This window comes from Amphiprion ocellaris, chromosome 4 (genome assembly GCF_022539595.1).
Source record: "Amphiprion ocellaris isolate individual 3 ecotype Okinawa chromosome 4, ASM2253959v1, whole genome shotgun sequence".
In the NCBI taxonomy this organism is placed as follows: Eukaryota; Metazoa; Chordata; class Actinopteri; family Pomacentridae; genus Amphiprion; species Amphiprion ocellaris.
The window spans coordinates 5,428,045-5,449,542 of record NC_072769.1 but is presented as its reverse complement, the minus strand read 5'-3'; the positions used below and the strand labels follow the sequence as shown (position 1 = coordinate 5,449,542).

The window sequence follows — 21,498 nt, the reverse complement described above, 5'->3', positions numbered from 1 at the left end:
CATGTTGTCTTGAATAATAATGGAAAGTTCACCAGTTTCCTAAAAAACAGAACCACTGGAACCATCCGGTGGGTACTCCACTTCATCCACAGCTGTAGCCAAACCTCAGCGAATGCACCAGCAGCACCTAAAACATGCAACATTCATGATTAGAGGATTAAAGCCTTCATCATGTGAACCAGTAACATGAGCAGAAACATTACAAGGACAGTTCATCTTACTGTAGTGTGGTTCTATGAGGTTCTAGTAGCCTCCCAGTGTGTTATTAATGTATTATTACTCCCTTCAGTCGAGCCCAGTCTTCTTCTAGTGGACCAAAATAATAAAAATAAATGATACAGATATATATAAACAGGGCTTATAGTAAATAATCCTGAGCCTGAACTTCGTTGCTTTTGGGTTGGGGTATAATCTAGCGAACTAGTAAGAAATGAAGATATCTGAATCACAGACTCAGACTACTGATTATAGTCATAATAATGAAAGTCTGTAGGTAGTGGTAGGTCCTCAATAATGACTTCAATAATCACAAATAAATAAGGAAATAGAAAATAAACAAAAACAGTTTACTACGGACAACGACAGTTCAATTAATAAAACATTTACGGTGATTAGATTTTGGCAGTGATGCTGCTGACAGTCCGGATCCACGGGTTTGTTGTGTTTGTGTCCATTTTATTTTGAACACAACTCAAGGGCCAAAACATAAAATGTCCCGGGTATCAGGACAGATGCAAACAATGTAAATCTCCTTTTAACACCATGACAGTAACGTCAGTCTAACACCACCTTAAAGCAGTGCTGTGACTGCTGGTAGATTCATCCATAGTCAGATTCATCTGAGAGTCCAGTAGCTAGGTTGCTATAGCAACCAGCTGTGTTGGAGAGTGGAATGGTCGTGGCACGCGCCCTTTAACCGCTTTGAACCGGCTCAAACTGGTATAAAAGAGCTGAGAAAACTGGTATGACAACAGTACTTTAAAGTACTGTCTTTATACCAGTTTGAACCGATATAAAGACATTCTTTATAGTTAAGAGCTGAGAAAACCGGTCCGAACCGACTGAGGGTTCCTTTACTTGGTTGGTTATTCAGTCTAGTAGCTGCTGGTTGTGCTGGAGTGCTAACATTAGCACTAAGTGGCTAGCCCTTTAGCAGCTAACCTATCTGACTTAAATAGCTCCCATGAAGTTTTACACTTCAGCCCAAGGACTGTAACTAATATTAGACTCAACTATCCTGTGTTTAGAAATGTTACAGACATTAATTTATTTCCTCAGAACCTTTACAACCACTTACCTTACTTTATCATCCCTCTCTGCTTCCCGCCAGTTCCGTGGCTCACTGCTCCACTTCCTGCCGCCAGACCTGATCACTACCTCGCTACCAAACGGAAGTCATCCGCCATTTGTCTTTTCACCGTCCTCAATCTGCCCAACTAGCTGACCTCTTCTTATGTTAATAGACATCTACAACCAGCTGGCGCGCCTGCTCAAGTTTTTAAAAATATTATATCATAATTATTAGTCCTTGTCACCAGGGCCGTGAAGAGACCTTTGGATGGGCAGGTGCTCAAAGTTAAAAGGGGGCATATGTATGGAAGCAAAGGCTGTCAGGTATCTGCCATTCACTACTTCTGCAGAGAGAGTTCTTGGTAGAGTCTCCCATCCAGTCCAGAATTTCACCAGACTGGTCAGTTCAGACGGTGTTGCTATGGAGTGGATTAAAATTGATTAAATAAATGGCTACAACAAATTAAATTATCAAAAACAATCTAGGGTACACATACTAAACAGGAAACAGTTGAAAAAATGGGCCTCATTTATCACTATCATTGCACAATAACTCTTGATATAGCATGCTGTGAAAGAATGGTCGACTATGAACAGAGCAGTCTAGTGCAGTTCATTTCAAGCTATTTGTTCACAGTTGTAACTACTTTGACTGCACAGTTTAAAACCTTTCAAGATCAGGAGTAATTTAAAATGAATCAAACCAGAACATTAACTTGAGCAGAAAACACACATAATAAAGTGTTACCGAGACTAATTCAGTTTGCTAGGTGACCAGTTTCTTTGCACTGCTCTGTGACTTAACTGCATTTTTGGGCGCATAAATCACACTTCCACCCATTTGTGCGTTTATAAAATTGTTACTCAACTACCCAGCTGCAGAACGTGCTGTCTGTGCGGCCTTATTACTGTGCTAGCGCAGCTAGCGCTGTATTAGCGCGGCTAGCGCTGTGCTAGCACAGCTAACGGCATGCATTACAGCTTACTGACTCTCACAAAAACAAACCATATACAGGACAAAAAGGATTAATACACTCACTGAAGCGCCATTGTTCATGCTGGTAGCCGTGGTTGACCCCGGTCTTGCGAGGTCAACCGTCTGCATCACATGACCGGAGGAGCGCCACGTGATTGGCTGGGCGTTGGTTCGATTTTGGCCAGGATCGATTGTTTACACCTGAGTCCCCCGGATGTGAGCAGCGAATTTTTTGACAGCGAATTTTGAACATTAAATTTTTTGATGGTGAATTTTGAACATTGAATTTTTTGATGGTGAATTTTGAACATTGAATTTTTTGTTGGTGAATTTTGAAGACATTAAATTTTTTTGATGGCAAATTTTGAAGACAATGAATTTTTAATTGGTTTTTAGAATTTTGATGAGCTAAATTCAGGCATCAAAATTTCACATACATAATTTTAATGAAAAAAATTCAAAGCAAGAAAGCAGCTTTTAAAATTCAGAATCTGATGAGTCTGATTTGCTTCCATACACATGGAACACGAATTTGAAACACCATACAGAAACATACCTTACAATATAACTGGATGAATTGTAGTAACCCATATTCACTACAACTGTAACATGGAAACAGTGGTGCAATGGTTAAGTCTCTGAACTGCTGATTAGAAGGTCAGTGGTTCAAACCCTGATGTGGCCACAATTGTTTTTAAATTTCATACCTTTTCAAGACATATACTGCATAGCCACGGATTTGCTCCATGGCGCTGATTCATAATCTGCCCTTTATTATTTGTAGTGCTAATAATAAAGTTTAAAAAAAACAACTAAATGATATGGAAATCATGTTTTTAAATGTATTTGTGCTTTTATTCAGTTTGACTATCCACTTTGCGCAAGACAGCAAAGGAACAAAAGTTATATATTTTATATTTATGCATATTATATTTAATTTGTCTATATATACAAATGATATAAACAAGCACTGATATCTTTAAATGAGAGGTTGAAAAAATCACAATTCAAATTCTTCTAATTATTATTATTATTGTATTTATACTACAATAGTCCAAAATTATGTGAATATGCATGTAGACTACATAGTTTTAGTGAAATAACATAACCTCTGCCTCATTGCCTCTAGAAACACAGGAAACACACTGCAACTCACTGACAGTAAAATAATACATCTCTCTGATGCACTTTGCCCATGACAAAAGAAACATACAGAAACAAAAAGAAGCCTGGCAGACTTTATCCTCTCAGCACGCTGTGTGGTTAACTAGCGGCTATAACTGATGAGAGGTGTGTGCAGAGTCACACACACACGCAGGATGCTCACTTCACTTCGTCAGTCATCTTGCAAAAATACACCGTGCACAAATGACTACCGCTGCAAAACGTCCTCACCGGGCATCAAGGAACAAAGGTGCAGGTGCTTCTTAGCATTGGTATAATGTATTTTATAAAATACTTTGCATTGAATCGAAGCATGGCGGGCACAGATTGAGGATGAGTTAATTAACTTTAGTGCTAAGTTCCACTGTTGATCAGACAAACACATCTGAAGTTCTTCTTCCCATCTTGATTTAGTTAAAGAAATAGACTTCAAGACTGCTCTATCAAGTATACTATACAGGACTGAAACGCATCTTCTTTGTTGAGGATCTGTTTTCAGAAGGGTGTCTAATTGTGTTTCAGGAGGGCGATTGGGAAAATGGGGGAACTGCTTCTTTACAAAGTCTCTAGCCTGGAGATAACGGAAGAAATGTGAATTAGGTAAATTATATTTGGATGAGAGGTCAGCAAATGATAAAAAATCATCATCACAGTATAAGTCTTTAACCTTTTTGATTCCTTTGCTATACCAGATTCTGAAAATGATGTCAGTAACGGAGGGTGCAAAGTTGCAATTTTTCAATAAGGGTGTCAACAGAGAAGGACCAGTTAGACCTAGGTGTTTTCTTAACTGTCTCCAAATGGCTACTGTTTCCTTTGCTATGAGATTATCTCCAACAAGGGATGGAGAGAGCGGGAGCGGGGAACTAAGGATTGATGATAGTGAATAGCGGCTTGATTCCTTTTCCATTTGGACCCAAACTGGCAAAGTGTCACTGCTCTCGCACTGCCAGTACAGAAGTTTCTGTATATTGGCAGCCCAGTAGTATTGTCTGAAGTTGGGCAATGCAAGGCCACCATCACACTTGGGAGCCTGTAGAATAGACTTACGGAGTCTAGCAGACTTTCCACCCCATAAGAAGTTTGAAATAGTTTTATCCAGTCTATCAAAGAATGATTTTGCAAGAAGAGTGGGGACATGTTGGAAGAGTTACAGAAATTTGGGAAGGACGACCATCTTAATCAAATTGACACATCCTACAAGGGATAATGTTAATAAAGACCAACGCTCAAGATCTTTTCTAACACACTCTAATAAAGTTAGAAAGTTTTGTTTCACCATCTCCGGTAACAAAGCAGAAATAAAAACTCCAAGATACCGAAATCCACTCTCCGCCCACTTAAAGGGTGTGATTGAATGAGGAAGCTCTTTGGCTAGAGAATTAAGCGGAAACAGTTCACTTTTTTGATAACCAAGCTTGTAGCCAGAGAATGTGCCATACTTATCCAGTATATCAAAGAGCACTGGTAGTGAATTCACAGGGTCAGAGATATACAGAAGTAAGTCATCCGCGTAGAGAGATACTTTATGGGTTATCCCCTCATAATACCTCTAACTCTTCCTCTGAGCACAACCATATAGCAAGAGGCTCGATCGCAATAGCAAATAGAAGAGGTGAGAGAGGGCACCCCTGCCTCGTGCCCCTTCCAAGCGGAAAAGGCCGAGATAATGTGTTGTTAGTGCGAACTGAGGCCAGTGGAGAAGAGTATAAAAGTCGAACCCACTTGACAAAGTCCTCACCGAACCCAAACCTGTCCATTACTTCAAAAAGAAAGCTCCACTCGACACGGTCAAAAGCTTTCTCCACATCGAGGGACACAACAATCTCTGGTACTGAACTGCATGGTGTGTGAATAATATTTAAAAGACGTCTAGAGTTGTGATAGGAGTGGCGTCCAGTCATAAAGCCAGTCTGATCTAAGGAGATGATTTGAGGTAGCACATGCTGTAATCGAAGTGCAAGGGCTTTAGAAAGGATTTTAAAATCTAGATTTAGAAGCGAAATGGGTCTGTAACTACTACACAATAGGGGATCTTTATCTTTTTTCAAAATTAAAGAGATGGTGGCTTCTGACAGAGTCTTAGGGAGCCGGCAGTTTGAAAATGCCTCATTATACATTGCATTCAACACTGGTGCCAGAAGATCAGAGTTAGCTTTATACTATTCAGCCGAAAAGCCATCTGGGCCCGGCGACTTGCCAGGATTTAAAGATTTAATGGCTTCTTGCACCTCAGTAATCGTAATAGGTCTGCCCAAACCTCTTGCTGATTCATTATCTATCTGTGGGAATTGTATGCCATGAAGCATCTGACATGCAGTTGGTGATGACCTGGAAGAGTACAAGTCGGAATAAAATTCAACAAATACTTCATTTACGCTTTTCGGATCAGATAGAATCTCGCCAGTAGTGGACTTTACACTTGGAATTAATTTTGAAGTTGCATCCGCACGAGCTTGATGGGCAAGAAGTTTTCCGGCTTTATCACCAGACTCAAAAAAATGCTGCTTTGTCTTGATTAGCTGAGTAATTGCGGCTGTAGTGGTGGTTAAATTAAGGCTAGCCTGTAGCTTCACTTGTTTGGTGTAAAGGCTCGGATCAGGATTGAGCGAGTATCTGCTATCAATATCTTCTATTTTATTCAGAAGATTTGTAGTATAAGATTGTTCTTTTTTCTTAGCATTTGAAATAAATTTATAAGCTGACCTCTCATATAGGCTTTTGAACTTTCCCACAGTAAATTTCTGGATATTTCAGGAGAATCATTTATTTTAAAAAAAAAAAAAAAAGTGCAATTTGGGATCTCATAAATTTATTATATTCCTCTTTAATCAGCAGGCTAGAGTTAAATCTCCAACATTTAAGGGGGCGAGATAGAGTTTCAAATACTACATCCAGAGAAACTGGTGCATGGTCTGAAATAGCTATGGTATGATAGTCGCATGTTTTAATTTTTGAAAGCAGTCTACTATCAACAAGAAAAAAATCGATACGTGTATATGTGCAGTGTGAGTTTGAAAAGAAGGAGAATATCTTGGTGTTTGGATTTCTTTGTCGCCATGGGTCCACAAACCCCAGTTGAGTTTTAAAAAAATCTAGACTTTTAGCAGACTTACTCAAAGCAACAGCTTTTGATGACAACCTGTCCATTAAAGTGTCCTGAAGTGTCCTGATTAAGTTGAAATCCCCTTCAATAATAAGATGATAATTTTCTAAATTTGGTAGTGCAGCTGTTATGTTGACTTTTTGACATTTATATTTCACTGAACTGACCTAAAACCTTGAGTTGGCATATCAATAACACATTAAATTCAGTTGAAATTTCATAACTTATTACCTTAATTAGAAGTGAATGATAGAAAGATGATAACTCATCGAGCTTGCTCTTCTAGAAGCATCTCCCCCTAGTGCACATAAAAATACAAATACGCAATAAACATGACATAAGGGTGGATAGATAGATAGATAGATAGATAGATAGATAAATAGATAGATAGATAGATAGATAGATAGATAGATAGATAGATAGATAGATAGATAGATAGATAGATAGATAGATAGATAGATAGATAGATAGATAGATAGATAGATACTTTATTAATCCAGAGGGAAATTCAAGTGATAAACAGAAGAAACAAAAAGTCCAATAAGAGGCCTCATGTCCACTCATGTTGTCCCATGTCTGACCCACAGAAAATAGTCCAGAAGTATCCGTAGGGGTTACTCCTCTGAGTTTAAACTGTTCCTCAGCCGGTTTGTCCAACATGCATGGCTCTGTAGAGAACCCGGCCAGGGTGGAGAGGTCAGACGGGATCTTCTCTGCCTTACTGAGACCACAGGAGTTTGTAATGTCTTCCAGCTGATAATCTTCTGTTCTGATCTTATCAACTCCTGCAGGGTTTTCTGTCACCAGTACTACAACCAGTTTACCTCAATGTGAAGCGGCTTACCTCCAGGTGACCCTTCCCTCAACAGTCTGAGGACGTGGAGTTTCTGCTGGACCTTCCTGACCACTGATGACGTGTTGGTGGACCACGTTAGGTCTTTAGCAAAGTGCACCCCAGGAACCTGAAGAAGAAGACTGTTGATCTGTAGTGGAGCAGGATCTTGATCACCATCTGGTGTTCAGCAGAAGGTTATTATCTTAGTGAGCCTCTGGACCTCCTCCCTGTTTGCTGTTTCATTGCCCCTGGTGATGAGATCCACCTCCGTTGTGTTGTCTGTGAACTTGACGATGATGTTTGAGGTCAGAGGAGCAGAGTGGAAAACCTTTTTGTCTCGAAGCGAATGAAGAAACGGTTCAGTTCCTCCACCAGCGAGGCGTCAGTGTTTACTACCTGTTGCTGTTACAGTCGGTAAGATGCTGTAAACCCACCTCACCTGCTTCAAGTTGTTGTCAGCCAAATGGTTCTCCACCTTCCTTCTCCTCAGGTTGGTCCTGGTCTCACTGGACTGGTCTTGGTCTTCAGCCTTGGAGGTTCTCAGCAGTGACCACACCTCAGCAGTCATCAAGGGTTCCTGGTTGGAGAACACCCTGATTTACCTGTCCATTGTGAAAATGTTGGCAAAACATCAAGAACAGGCAGCAGAACATCAGGAGAATGTCAGGAGAACATGAGCAGAACATGAGCAGAACATTCTGAGTCCTACTGCCAGAAGACATCTCCATCTTCTCTCTCCTTCTTCATAATGTTCCACAGAGCTGCAGGACTTTAAAATGACCCTCGGTGAAGAACAACGAGTCAGAACCTGTTCAGAGTTCAAAATGGAGTTTACACAGACTTCTTGTTGTTTATCTGCTTTCTTGTGTGTTTGTACAGACGTTCAGCTGTAGGTTCAGGTGTCTTCATCAGGTGTTTCAGGTGTTTTTTATCAGGTATTCATCAAGTGTTTATCAGGTGTTTCTACTGGGTGTTTCAGGTGTTTTTGAGGTAAATTTCAGGTGTTATCAGGTGTTTCAGGTGTTTTTATCAGGTGTTTATCAAGTGTTGCTGCTGAGCGTAAACACCTTAGACTGTTTACTCTCTGAATAATTCAGAGCCAACTGATATCATGCTGCTCCTTCACCTGGACTGAAGTTCTTCCCCCTTTTACACCTGACCACATTATAACTGCGACACGTTTCACACCTGAAGCAGACCAGCGACAGCATCTCAGCTGATACGTCCAGAGTCTGACAGAAGACTTAATAGATCTCAGTAGACTTCAGTAGATCTCAGTAGACTTCAGTAGATCTCAGTAGGCCTCAGTAGATCTTAGTAGACCTCAGTAGATCTCCATAGACTTCAGTAGATCTCAGTAGACTTCAGTAGATCTCAGGAGATCTCAGTAGATCTTAATAGATCTCAGTAGATCTTAGTAGACCTCAATAGACCACAATAGATCTCAGGATGGCGTGCATGGCGGTGGAGCTTGCGAGGAAGAAGGCCCGGCTGGAGGACGGTGCCGGCAGCAGTTCCAACGTTGTTTCCTTCAACCAGCAGAACTTTGAGCAGCTGCAGCAGGACTGCCTGCAGAACGGTTCTCTGTTCTGTGACCCGACGTTCCCGGCATCCTGGGACTCTCTGGGATACAACGAGCTGGGACGCAACTCGTCCAAAGCCATCGGCGTGGAATGGAAACGTCCCACGGTGAGTTCAGCTACATGATATGTTCTGTAAGGCATCAATAACATGACTAAAGAGTCGTGTGAATTCACTAAAATGCTGTTTGGACTTACTAAATTCAATAAAAAGCCATGTGAATTCCCTAAAAAGTTGTGTGAATTCACTAAATTCACTAAAAAGTTGTTTGAATTCACTAAAAAGTCATGTGAATTCACTCGTATTTTTTGTCATTTTATTGATGCTTTAAAGAAATATTCTGAAAGCATCAATAACTGAAATAATACAGAAAATGTTTACAGAAAATATTCTGTAAAGCATCAATAAAATGACTAAAAAGCTGCATGAATTCAATAAAAAGCTGTGTGAATTCACACATGTAAAGTAATGTAAAGTCATTCCTGTTTGACAGAAGTTAAAAGTGTTCAGCAGCAAAACATGAACAAGAAATAAACACATTATAACAATGAGGATATTTTGACATTAGATAATTTTTTAAATGTAAAATACATAAATCAACAAAACTAAAAATGTCACTCTACAGTAATTACACCTGATTATTTGTATTTTAACATTACTTGGCAATATTTATAGAAAGTTTAATCATTTTTACACACAAATTTACATTAGATATTAAAAAGCCAAAACTTAAAGTCCATTTGTTCAGCATCAACAGACAAAACTACATCATCTGCAAATATGTTTGTCTTTAAACTCTGAGAATGTCCCAGTGCTGCAGGCAGAAGGTGGACTCAGGGGGACAGGTGAGCTACAGAGGTTCATTTAATCTGATCTTTTATCAGATTTGTGGTTGAACAGGGAGGTAAGTTTGGAGCTCAGTCTGAACAAACAGCAGCTAGCAGATATTAAAGATAAAGTCTGTGTGACTCAGAGCAGCAAACATTCACCTGGTAACATGCCTGAACAGGTGTTATCAGGTTTACCTTTAGGTTCTGATGTGACTGAAACTCATTGTTTCAGGTCTAATGGCTTAAACAACTGTCCAAAGAAAAGGACAAAGTCTGACTTTAGGACTTGAAGACAAAAACCTTGTTTATTCTGATGTGTTTGATCCTGTTGGTGATAACCAATAACCTCCTGCTGTCTCGTCCAATCAGGAGCTGTGTTCTGATCCACAGTTCATCGTTGACGGAGCGAAAAGAACCGACATCTGTCAAGGAGAACTGGGTGAGAAAAAATGTCTCCATAGTGTAGAAATGTCCCCAGAGTATAGAAATGTCCTCACAGTGTAGAAATGTCCCCACAGTGTAGAAATGTCCTCACAGTATAGAAATGTCCACACAATGTAGAATGGTCCTCACAGTGTAGAAATGTCCTTACAGTATAGAAATATCCCCACAGTGTAGAAATGTCCTCATAGTGTAGAAATGTCCTCACAATGTAGAAATGTCCCCACAGTGTAGAAATGTCCCCACAGTGTAGAAATGTCCTCACAGTATAGAAGTGTAGAGAAATGTCCCCACAGTGTAGAATGGTCCTCACAGTGTAGAAATGTCTTTACAGTATAGAAATGTCCCCACAGTGTAGAATGGTCCTCACAGTGTAGAAATGTCCTTACAGTATAGAAATCTCCCCACAGTGTAGAAATGTCCTTACAGTATAGAAATCTCCCCACAGTGTAGAAATGTCCTCATAGTGTAGAAATGTCCTCACAATGTAGAAATTTCCCCACGGTGTAGAAATGTCCTCATAGTGTAGAAATGTCCCCGCAGTGTAGAAATGTCCTCATAGTGTAGAAATGTCCCCATAGTGTAGAAATGTCCCCACCATGTAGAAATGTCCCCGCAGTGTAGAAATGTCCTCATAATGTAGAAATGTCCCCACCGTGTAGAAATGTCCCCAGTGTATAGAAATGTCCTCATCATAACAGTGTAAAGCTGTTACAGATGTGATCATGTGATCTGTGTCAGGTAGTTAAGCTCCACCCCCTGTCGTCCAGGTGACTGCTGGCTGCTGGCGGCCATCGCTTCTCTGACTCTGGATCATCAGATCCTGAACCGAGTAGTTCCTCCTGGTCAGAGCTTCACCTCCCAGTACGCCGGCATCTTCCACTTCCAGGTGCTCAAATATAGACTACAGGTGTCTGAATATAGACTACAGGTGTATAAATACAGACTACGGGTGTCTGAATATAGACTACAGGTGTCTGAATATAGACTACAGGTGCATGAATATAGACTACAGGTGTCTGAATATAGACTACAGGCGTCTGAATATAGACTACAGGCGTCTGAATATAGACTACAGGTGTCTGAATATAGACTAGTCATGCACAAAACGACAAAAGTGAGACAGAAAATGATAAAAACAACAAGACAAATTGACAGAAAAAAGGACATAAGACAGCAAACGACACCAGCTGTTCACTGATCAGTGTTCCTGGTAGCATCGTTTCCTCCACCATAACCATGACGACAGACATCCTCTAGCCTGAACCAAGCTCTTAGTTTAATTAAAACTGGACCACTAGCGTTAACGTGATGCCGTGTTGCGTGTCTGTCTTAGCTGTGGCAGTTTGGTGAGTGGGTGGACGTGGTGGTGGACGACCGGCTGCCCTCCAGAGACGGGAGGCTGATGTTTGTCCACTCAGAGGAGGGAGCGGAGTTCTGGAGTGCTCTGCTAGAGAAGGCCTACGCAAAGTAAGAACTGCTATTAGCATGTTAGCATTAGCTGGAGAAGGGCTACACCAAGTAAGACACGCTATTAGCATGTTAGCATGTAGCTGGAGAAGGCCTACACCAAGGAAGACACGCTATTAGCATGTTAGCATATAGCTGGAGAAGGCCTACGCCAAGTAAGGTATGCTATTAGCATGTTGGTGTGTAGTTGGAGAAGGCCTACATCAAGTAAGAGATGCTATTAGCATGTTAGCATGTAGCTGGAGAAGGCCTACGCCAAGTAAGGTACGCTATTAGCATGTTGGTGTGTAGCTGGAGAAGGCCTACATCAAGTAAGAGATGCTATTAGCATGTTAGCATGTAGCTGGAGAAGGCCTATGCCAAGTAAGGCACGCTATTAGCATGCTAGCATGTAGCTGGAGAAGGACTATGCTAAGTAAGACATGCTGTTAGCATGTTAGCATGCAGGTGGAGAAGGCCTACGCCAAGTAAGGCATGCTATTAGCATGTTAGCATGTAGCTGGGGAAGGCCTACGTCAAGTAAGAACCCCTATTTGCATGTTAGCATGTAGCCGGAGAAGGCCTACGCCAAGCAAGAACTGCTATTAGCATGTTAGCATGTAGCTGGAGAAGGCCTACGCCAAGTAAGAACCGCTATTAGCATGTTAGCATGTTGTAGCTGGAGAAGGCCTACGCCAAGCAAGAACCGCTCTTAGCATGTTAGCATGTAGCTGGAGAAGGCCTCCGCTAGACATTAGGTTTTACTGTAGCAGGTCGACTTTCAGCAGCTTTTAGTTGTTCCTGTTCTAAAGCTGCAGCTGCTGTCGAGTGTTTTTACAATACAATATTATAACTTTATTAATCCCCGAACAGAAATTCATTAGGGTTAGAGTTAATGGGCTTTTTAATGAACAAAACCTTCAGCATATGTAACCATGTACAGTGACACTCGGTCGCTGGCTGGTTCAAACCCCTCGACTCTGCGTTGTGTATTTTGTTTTTGTTTGAATAGAAAAGCCGGAAGGCCGTGTCTTCTTGTTTTGCCGTTTATTTCTCGTGCACGCCTCTCTGGAACTGGCAAAATACAGAGATCCCTGGTCAGCAAGCTCACTCATGCACGCCTCTCCGGAACTGACAGCATGCAGAACCATACAATACCTTATAGAACACAATCAAGTTAATAAAACAGAACATGTACCTGGCAAAATACAGAGATCCCTGGTCAGCAGGCTCACTCATGCACGCCTCTCCGGAACTGACAGCGTGCCACCAACGCCAGCCGCACACCACAGCTCCAAAGAGGGCGCCACCGAGCCAACAACAATAAATACGATCAAACTACAGCAAGTGGAATTATTTAATTACATATACACTGTTACACATAAAACATCAAAGCAGCTTCCTGTTGGGACTCAATTCCATCAACCAACCAGAAAACAGCAGCTGGGTGTGTGTTTGTGTGTTAATGTGTGTTAATGTGTGTCTCTAGGGTGGAGCAGCAGCAGCAGTTTTCTGGGTGTGTTAGCCTGTGTTAGTGTGTGTGTTAGCCTGTGTTAGTGTGTGTTAGAGTGTGTTAGTGTGTGCTATTGTTTGTTAGTGTGTGTGTTAGTGTGTGTTAGTGTGTGCTAATGTGTGTTAGTGTGTGTTAGTGTGTGTGTTAGTGTGTGTTTCTGGGTAAACACTGACACACTGACGCCTACAAAGCAAACAGAGCTTCAGCACTGCAAAGGAAACACTGTAAAAACTGTCAGAGCAAAAATAGTTTGAAAAACCCTTAAAAAAATAAACAACAAACCCCCAAATAAACTCCACAAAACAAGAAAAAATGTAAAAATAACAATGAAGAAATGTGAAAAACCGTTTCAAAATGAAAAAACCTATAGTCCATGGGCCAGACCAGATATTGGTACCACGTCAGGTGACCAAAGCTGTACCTATTTCTGACTGAATGTAGACAAACACTACATTTCCCAGCATCCCACACTCGGAACTGCAAAATTGCAAAATTTTTGGCAGGAAAATATTAATACTATAAGACATACCACATTTCAAGTTCAAACAATATGTCTTCCGCTGACCCCCTGAGCTCTCTCTTTAGGAACCATTTCAACAATTTTCCAACTAAGTATTTGATCTGTGGTATTATTTCCTTTGGTTTTATCTTCAATAGAATTTTACTTCGAATCTGTTTGTCAAACTTTCACTATTCTATTGTTTTGTCCCGCTTATAGAATATCTTGTTACCATAGCAACAAAATCTCTCAGTCTCAAGTTTGTTATAATATTGTTCTGTGCTGTAAAGTTATTAATACAGATGATGATGTGTAGCATGTGGCGTTTCTTATTTTTTCGTAATGAGGAAAAATCCTAACAAATTCTGTCCTGTTATGTTGTTAGGACTTTTGGCTCAGGCCCTATGCATTTCATTGTGGGGCATGTCCATTAAACGAGTGATAACACATATTAAGCCGGGAGTCTGCAAAGGCTATCATATCAAAATGCAAACTAGAGACATATAGCAAGTTAAAAATACCAAAAAGAATTGGTCACCTCGGGTGGTACCGATACCTGAAATTTTGGGTCCTGGCCCAAGGACTACTAGGAAAAAAATGAAAACAAAAACAGCAACAACAGACACACTAGCAGTCTTTAGTCTAGACACAGCTTCTCATTTAATTCTTTATCTCAGGACTGTTTACATTGTAGATTCTCACTGAAGGCATCCAAAGCATGGATGAACACATCTGGAATTATGTAGGAAACTAAGTGTGAAATAAGTCAAAACGTTTTATATTTTAGATTCCTAAAATGATTCACTTTGAATTAAAAATGACCAATAATGACTGAAAATCTGTCTGTTCTGTTTGATTCTCTGATTTCTGCTTTGAACATTCTTGGTATTCTCTGGATGAGCTTCATGAGGTAGAACCTGAAATAGTTCTCCAACAGTCTTGAAGGAGTTCCAGAGATGCTGAGCACTTACTTGTTGGTCCTTCTGTCTTCACTCTATGGTCCATCTCATCCCAAACATCTGGACTGGGTTTAGATCAGTTGACTGTGGAGGCCAGGTCATCTCCATCATCTCCTTCTTGGTCAGATAGTCCTTCCACAGCCTGGAGGTGTGTTTGGGCTTGTTGTCCTGTTGGAGAATAAATGATGGTCCAACTAGACAGTTCTTTATAGGTTCCTGGGTAGTTCCTAGATCGTTCCTTGAGGAGTCATTCAAAATTCTTAAAATGTTCCTGATGGATTGACCTTCATGTGTTAAAGTAATGATGGACTTCCTGGTAAGTTCCTTGGTAGTTCCTAGATGGTTCCTGGTAGGTTCCTGGGTAATTCCTAGATGGTTCCTGGTAGGTTTTTGGGTAGTTCCTAGATGGTTCCTGGTAGATTCTTGGGTAGTTCCTAGATGGTTCCTGGATAGTTCCTAGATGATTCCTGGGTAGTTCCTAGATAATTCCTTGTAGGTTCCTAGGTAGTTCCTAGATGATTCCTAGGTAGTTCCTAGATGATTTCTAGATAGTTCCTAGATGGTTCCTAGGGAGTTCCTAGATGATTCCTGGGTAATTCCTTAATGGTTCTTCATAGGTTCCTGGGTAATTCCTAGATGGTTCTTCATAGGCTCCTGGGTAGTTCCTAGATGGTTCTTCATAGGTTCCTGGATAATTCCTAGATGATTCTTCATAGGTTCCTGGGTAGTTCCTAGATGGTTCTTCATAGGTTCCTGGGTAATTCCTTGATGGTTCTTCATAGATTCCTGGGTAGCTCCTAGATGGTTCCTGGTAGGTTTTGGGTAGTTCCTAGATGGTTCCCGGTAGGTTCCTGGGTAATTCCTAGATGGTTCCTGGTAGGTTTTTGGGTAATTCCTAGATGGCTCCTGGTAGGTTTTTGGGTAGTTCTTGATGGTTCCTGGTAGGTTCCTAGGTAATTCCTAGATGGTTACTGGTAGGTTCCTGGGTAGTTCCTAGATGGTTGCTTGTGGATACGTTCAAAGTTTTTGCAGTTTTCTGGACTAACTGACCCCTTGTTCTTAAAGGAATGATGGACTGTCGTTTCTCTTAACCAATCAGTTAAGAGAAATGACAGTCCATCATTGGATTGTAACAGTTGTCCAATAAAGCTGTCAGCTGTGGACCAACCTGACTTCTGATGGTCCCAAACCCATTAAGAAGGAAGAAGTTCCACAAAGTTTTGATGCCTTCAGTGAGAATCTACAATGGAAATAGTCATGAAAATAATAATTCTCTAGAAATAAAATACAGTCACTCGCGGCATTTTTACATCAAATCATATTTATTTTCTATTTCACATGCAAAAAGAAAGAATGAAATGACCAGTAAACATGTTAGAATAGAAATAATCAGGTTTAGTCTTCTTATAGTCGGTGTTTTAATGATTGCATGTTACGGGTTTAGAAGGAGCTCAGGTGCAGGAAAGGAGCAGACACACAGAAGCGGTTTAACAGAGTTTATTCACAAGACTTTGATTTCATTACAAGCCAAAACAAAGATCGAAACTAATCAACACTGTTACTCGACACACTCTAACACAAGCACTCTAACACAACAAGTGGTGAGGAGGACAAACAACAAACTATGACGCTAACTCACGGTGGATAATATCCAGGCAAGAAAGGATAAGCAAAGCTTTACAAAAACTGCAAAACTCTAAACCCTAGCACAAACAATAGGCTCGAATGTAAACTTCTAGAAACTCAACCTAGACTATAACTGTGGGGCACAGAAATACTATCCAAAGTTACTTCAATAAACAATCACAAAATGAATCTAAGGCTGATGCTTGGACTGGGCTCATGCTGGAGGACCTCTGGTGGATGAAATCCATAGAGCAGTGTTTCTCAACTGGTTGGTCGCGACCCAAAAGTGGGTCGCGGGGCCGTTTTTGGTGGGTCGCGAGCCTTTTTCTAAAAAGAGAGAAAAATAAAGATAATCCAATTTAGTGGCGAGTCATTGTAGTTCCCCTCCGCACCCGCAGGGGGTCGTCGTGTCAGCAGCGACCGGTGAGGACACTCGTATTACTGTAGAAGAAACTGCATGTTTTCATAGCAACAGCAGCATGGCTAAACGCAAGTACGACAGCGAGTACATTAAATATGGATTTTCCTACATCGAAGACAAAGGAGTCCAAAAGCACGCATCTGAATAAACTTTTCGAGCGGTTTAGCGACTACTTTCCCGATAAACAACCCGAGGACGACTGGGTGCGCGACCCGTTTGGAATAAACATGGAAAGCATCACGTTGCCTAGCAGCGATGAATGTCAGCTGGTGGAGCTATCATGTGACCGCACTCTCAGAAAGAAATTCACAGAGGTAAGGGTTTCCCAGTTCTGGTGCAACGATGTGATGAGAGAGTATCCCTCCATTGCTAGTCGAGCTGTAAAAATCCTCCTACCATTCAGCACCACATACCTCTGTGAATGTGGCTTCTCAGCTCTTGTTCAGCTGAAAACAAAATACCGAAATAAACTGAACATTGAGCATGACCTCAGAGTTGCTTTATCATGCATACAGCCAGATTTTGAGACTCTTGTAAAGGCCAAAAAGCATCCTCAGCTAAGTCATTAGAACTTCATGTAGTTCTGCAGTACTTTTATCGTGACTTGTGACTTTTGTTTATTTGTAAGTGCTTAAAAACACACTTTTCTTTCAATATTGCACAGTATTTTTTCCCCCAAATATTGGCTTTCAAATACAGTTAAGCCCTTTGAAAAATGTTTTATTGTGTTTACATTTTGAGATTGATCAGAACATTAAGCATTTCTTCACTTTAATAATTTGTTGAATGCACTTCATCAGTTTTCATGTTTTGGACTCTTTTGCACATATTTCTATACATAGTTTCTCCAGCTACAACAGCAATGCTGCAGACTTGTGCAGTATTATGAGAAGCTACTGGTTTTGTTGAATTGCACTTTTTTTGTAGAAAAAAATGCACTTTTATATATCCTGAGAACTACTTGAGGCTATTGTTCTACTTGTTTCAAAGTCCTCAGTACTTGAATTAGTATTGCTGCTTGATTTTGAGTTGTTGTGAAGTACTTGAGTTCAGGTTTACAAGTTTTGTCTTCGAACGCTCAATCAATAAATTGTTGATTTTTGGAGAAATATTGTTTGGGTCACGACTTGTCATTTCAGTTTTATGGTGGGTCCCAGACCAGTTGAGAACCACTGCCATAGAGAACTTGAGACGGCAGGTAGGTATGGAGAGGACGCCAAGGAACGGCTGTGATGGATGAACCCTGAGTGGAGGAGATGGTGAAGAATCCAGGTGAGACCAGGCAGGAGCAGGCAGGTCCGAAACTATGATGGGAGAAGACAAACTATGTTACTACAAGTACGTGCAATAGAGAACTTTAAACTATAGTGTGCGAGAAAACCAGTACAGGCTGTATCATGTCCCAAGATGGCGCCGTGCCAGCGGCAGCTAGTTACAGCAGCTCCGGTTAACTTTAGGTCTGTTTAGTTATTTTTGTAGTTTTCTTCTCTTTTTAAGTTTTTCTTTTCAGCAAGTAGGGTGACGCTTTTGTACGGGACAGACATGGATGTGCAAATAGCGTTTTCCCTACTTTGTTTACTACTGTTTTCGGAACTTTTTAAATCCGCATCTGGTGACCCGTTCAGCCATGGCTCCATTGTTTACAGTCGGGAACAGCTGTTGGCGCTGAGCCAGGCCAGGCCGCCGTCGTGGGAGAGACCAGACATCCCAGCTGAGCTCCGCAGAAGGAGGAGAGGATGCCGGGCAGGACTGAAGCGTCGGGAGAAGAGGAGACGCTACAAGCCGTCCGTTCCATCTGTGATTATGGGGAATGTGAGGTCTCTCCCGAATAAGATGGAAGAACTGACGGCGCTGACCAGGCTGCAGTGGGAGTATAGGGAGAGCAGCCTCATGATGTTCACGGAGTCATGGCTGAACGAACTCACTCCGGACTCACTTTTAACTCTGGACGGATTCCATCTGGTCAGAGCGGACCGGAACGCGAGGGAGAGTGGTAAGAGAAAGGGTGGGGGCCTCGCGATGTATGTGAATGAGAGATGGTGTAATGCTGGACACATTAGCGTTAAAGAGCAGCTCTGCACTAAGGATGTAGAATTACTGGCGGTCAGTCTGCGTCCGTTCTATCTGCCCCGGGAGTATTCACATGTAATAGCCATTACTGTGTACATCCCTCCCTCGGCTGATGCGGCTGCAGCCTGTGAACTCATCCACAGTGTAGTGTCCCAGCTGCAAACATCTCACCCTCAGTCTCTTATCATCATCTCAGGAGACTTTAATCATGCATCGCTCTCTGCCACTCTCCCCACGTTCACCCAGTACGTGACCTGCCATACCAGAGACAATAAAACCCTGGACCTGCTGTATGCAAACATCAAGGATGCATACAGCTCCTCACCCCTCCCCCCACTGGGCCACTCAGATCACAACCTGGTGAGACTGCAGCCCATTTACATACCTATGGTGAAGAAACAACCCCCCACCATCAGGTATGTGAAGAAGTGGTCTGACGAGGCCACTGAGGCGCTGCAGGACTGCTTTGAGACCACAGACTGGGATGTGCTGTGTGGTCCACACGGGGAGGACATTGATGCACTGACAGACACTGTTACGGACTATATCAACTTCTGTGCAGAGAACATCGTACCGACCAGGAAAGTACGGTGTTTCTCTAACAGCAAACCCTGGGTGTCCCTGGAACTGAAGGCCCTGCTGAAGGAGAAGAGGAGGGTCTTTGGATCTGGGGACAAAGAGGAGCTGAGGAGGGTGCAGAAGGAGATAAAGAAGAAGATCAAGGCGGACAAGGCCAGCTACAGGACCAAGATGGAATCTCACCTGCAGGACAATAACACAAGGGAGGTCTGGAGAGACCTGAGATCCATCTCTGGTTACAGCAGAGGCCATGAGAGGGGAGCTGCAGCAGGAGGCCAGGAGTGGGCCAATGAGCTGAATCTGTTCTTTAACAGATTCGACTCTGCTCCCACTCCTCCCCCCTCTCATCAAAGCACCGACCAGCCAGCTCCTTCTTCACACCTCAGCTCTCTACCACCACCACCACCAACAGCACCCCTCCTCCCATCCCCGTCTTCTACCACCTCCGGACTCCGCATACAGCCCCATCACCCCTCCTCGTCTCACCCCCCACCACCACCATCACCCCTCCTCCTGCCACCCTCCCCCTGCCTCTCCATAACAGCTGATCAGGTGAGAAGTGAACTTAAAAAGATCAAGACCAGGAAAGCTGCAGGTCCTGATGGAATCAGCTCCAGACTCCTTAGAGACTGTGCAGACCAGCTCTGTCAGGTGCTGCTGCACATCTTTAACCTGAGCCTGAGTCTGGAGAGGGTTCCTCTGTTATGGAAGACTTCCTGCCTGGTTCCTGTCTCTAAGACCAGGAACCCCAGGGAGCCTAACCACTTCAGACCTGTGGCCCTCACTTCTCACCTGATGAAGACCATGGAGAGGATCGTCCTCAAGAACCTCCGTCCCCAGGTGAGCCAGTATCTGGATCCACTGCAGTTCGCCTACCAACCGAACATTGGAGTGGATGATGCAGTGGTCTACCTGCTGCACAGATCGCTGACTCACCTGGAGAACCCCAGCAGCACTGTGAGGGTCATGTTCTTTGACTTCTCCAGTGCTTTCAACACCATCCAGCCTTCTCTGCTTAGGGTGAAGCTTGAAGGAGCGGGAGTAGACTGTCACCTGGCTGCTTGGACCATCGACTACCTCACCAATAGACCACAGTACGTGAGGCTTCAGGACTGTGTGTCTGATGTGGTAGTCAGCAGCATGGGGGCCCCACAGGGGACAGTGCTCTCCCCCTTTCTCTTCACCCTGTACACATCGGACTTCCACTACAACTCTGGGAGCTGTCACCTCCAGAAGTTCTCCGATGATACAGCCATTGTTGGGTGCGTATCTGAAGGGGACGAGCGGGAGTACAGGATGGTCATCTCTGACTTTGTGGACTGGTGTGAGCAAAACCATCTGCAGCTCAACGCCAGTAAGACGAAGGAGATGATCGTGGACTTCCGCAGGAGGAGGACACCCCGGACTGCACCGGTGAACATCCAGGGTTTGGACATTGACATGGTGGACACATACAAATACCTGGGTGTTCACCTCAACAACAAACTGGACTGGACACACAATACAGAGGTCCTGTACAAGAAGGGCCAAAGTCGTCTCCACCTGCTGAGGAGACTGAGGTCCTTTGGAGTGTGCAGGACTCTGCTCAGGACATTTTATGACTCTGTGGTAGCGTCTGCTATTTTCTATGCAGTGGTCTGCTGGGGAGCAGGGAGCACTGAAAGGGACAGAAAGAGACTAAACAGACTGGTCAGGAGGGCTGGTTCTGTCCTGGACTGTTCCCTGGACTCCATAGAGGAGGTGGGTGAGAGGAGGATGTTGTCAAAGCTCACATCCATCATGGACAATCCCTCTCACCCACTGCATGACACTGTGGGGTCTTTAAGCAGCTCCTTCAGCAGCAGACTGAGACATCCACCCTGCAAGAAAGAGCGCTATCGCAGGTCCTTCATCCCATCTGCTATAAGACTTTACAACATCAGCATCACTGGCTGATGTTAACATAAACTGGACTATATCATTACCACCCCAAACCATAAAATTTGCACAGACATTCTTGCACTGCACATCTTTGCACTTTTAAACTTTATTTTTATTTTTATTTTTTCTGTTAAAAATTTTGCCACCCTTGTATATATTGTAAATAAAACTGCTGTAACAATGTAAATTTCCCCTGGAGTGGGGAGAAATAAAGAACTTTATCTTATCTTATCTTATCT

The 21,498-nt window shown here is 42.6% G+C and overlaps 2 protein-coding genes across 10 annotated transcripts in view; both read left to right on the top strand.

Moving 5' to 3' along the window:
- The first annotated feature begins 3,439 nt into the window (after positions 1-3,439).
- Positions 3,440-21,498, top strand: part of LOC111568891 (calpain-2 catalytic subunit-like) — a 32,056-nt gene continuing 13,997 nt past the window's right edge. For 2 of the 9 annotated variants that reach the window (XM_055010115.1, XM_055010114.1), the window contains exons 1-4: positions 6,726-9,060; positions 10,152-10,221; positions 10,994-11,112; positions 11,560-11,693. In XM_055010115.1, coding sequence (XP_054866090.1) covers positions 8,821-9,060; positions 10,152-10,221; positions 10,994-11,112; positions 11,560-11,693 — 563 coding nt within the window. In that variant the 5' untranslated portion in view covers positions 6,726-8,820. Of the gene's footprint in view, positions 9,061-10,151; positions 10,222-10,964; positions 11,113-11,559; positions 11,694-21,498 lie in introns of all 9 variants that reach the window. The other 7 variants (XM_055010108.1, XM_055010110.1, XM_055010112.1 and 4 more) reach the window with 7 other exon arrangements.
- Positions 11,700-21,490, top strand: LOC129348770 (uncharacterized). Its single transcript, XM_055010106.1, has 2 exons — positions 11,700-17,004; positions 17,830-21,490. The coding sequence occupies exon 2, from the start codon at positions 18,233-18,235 to the stop codon at positions 21,272-21,274; it is 3,042 nt and encodes a 1,013-aa protein (XP_054866081.1). The 5' UTR covers positions 11,700-17,004; positions 17,830-18,232; the 3' UTR covers positions 21,275-21,490.

Excerpts from the sequence above, each read along its gene's own strand:
- LOC129348770 (XM_055010106.1), top strand. The coding sequence starts at position 18,233 with ATGGATGTGCAAATAGCGTTTTCCCTACTTTGTTTACTACTGTTTTCG.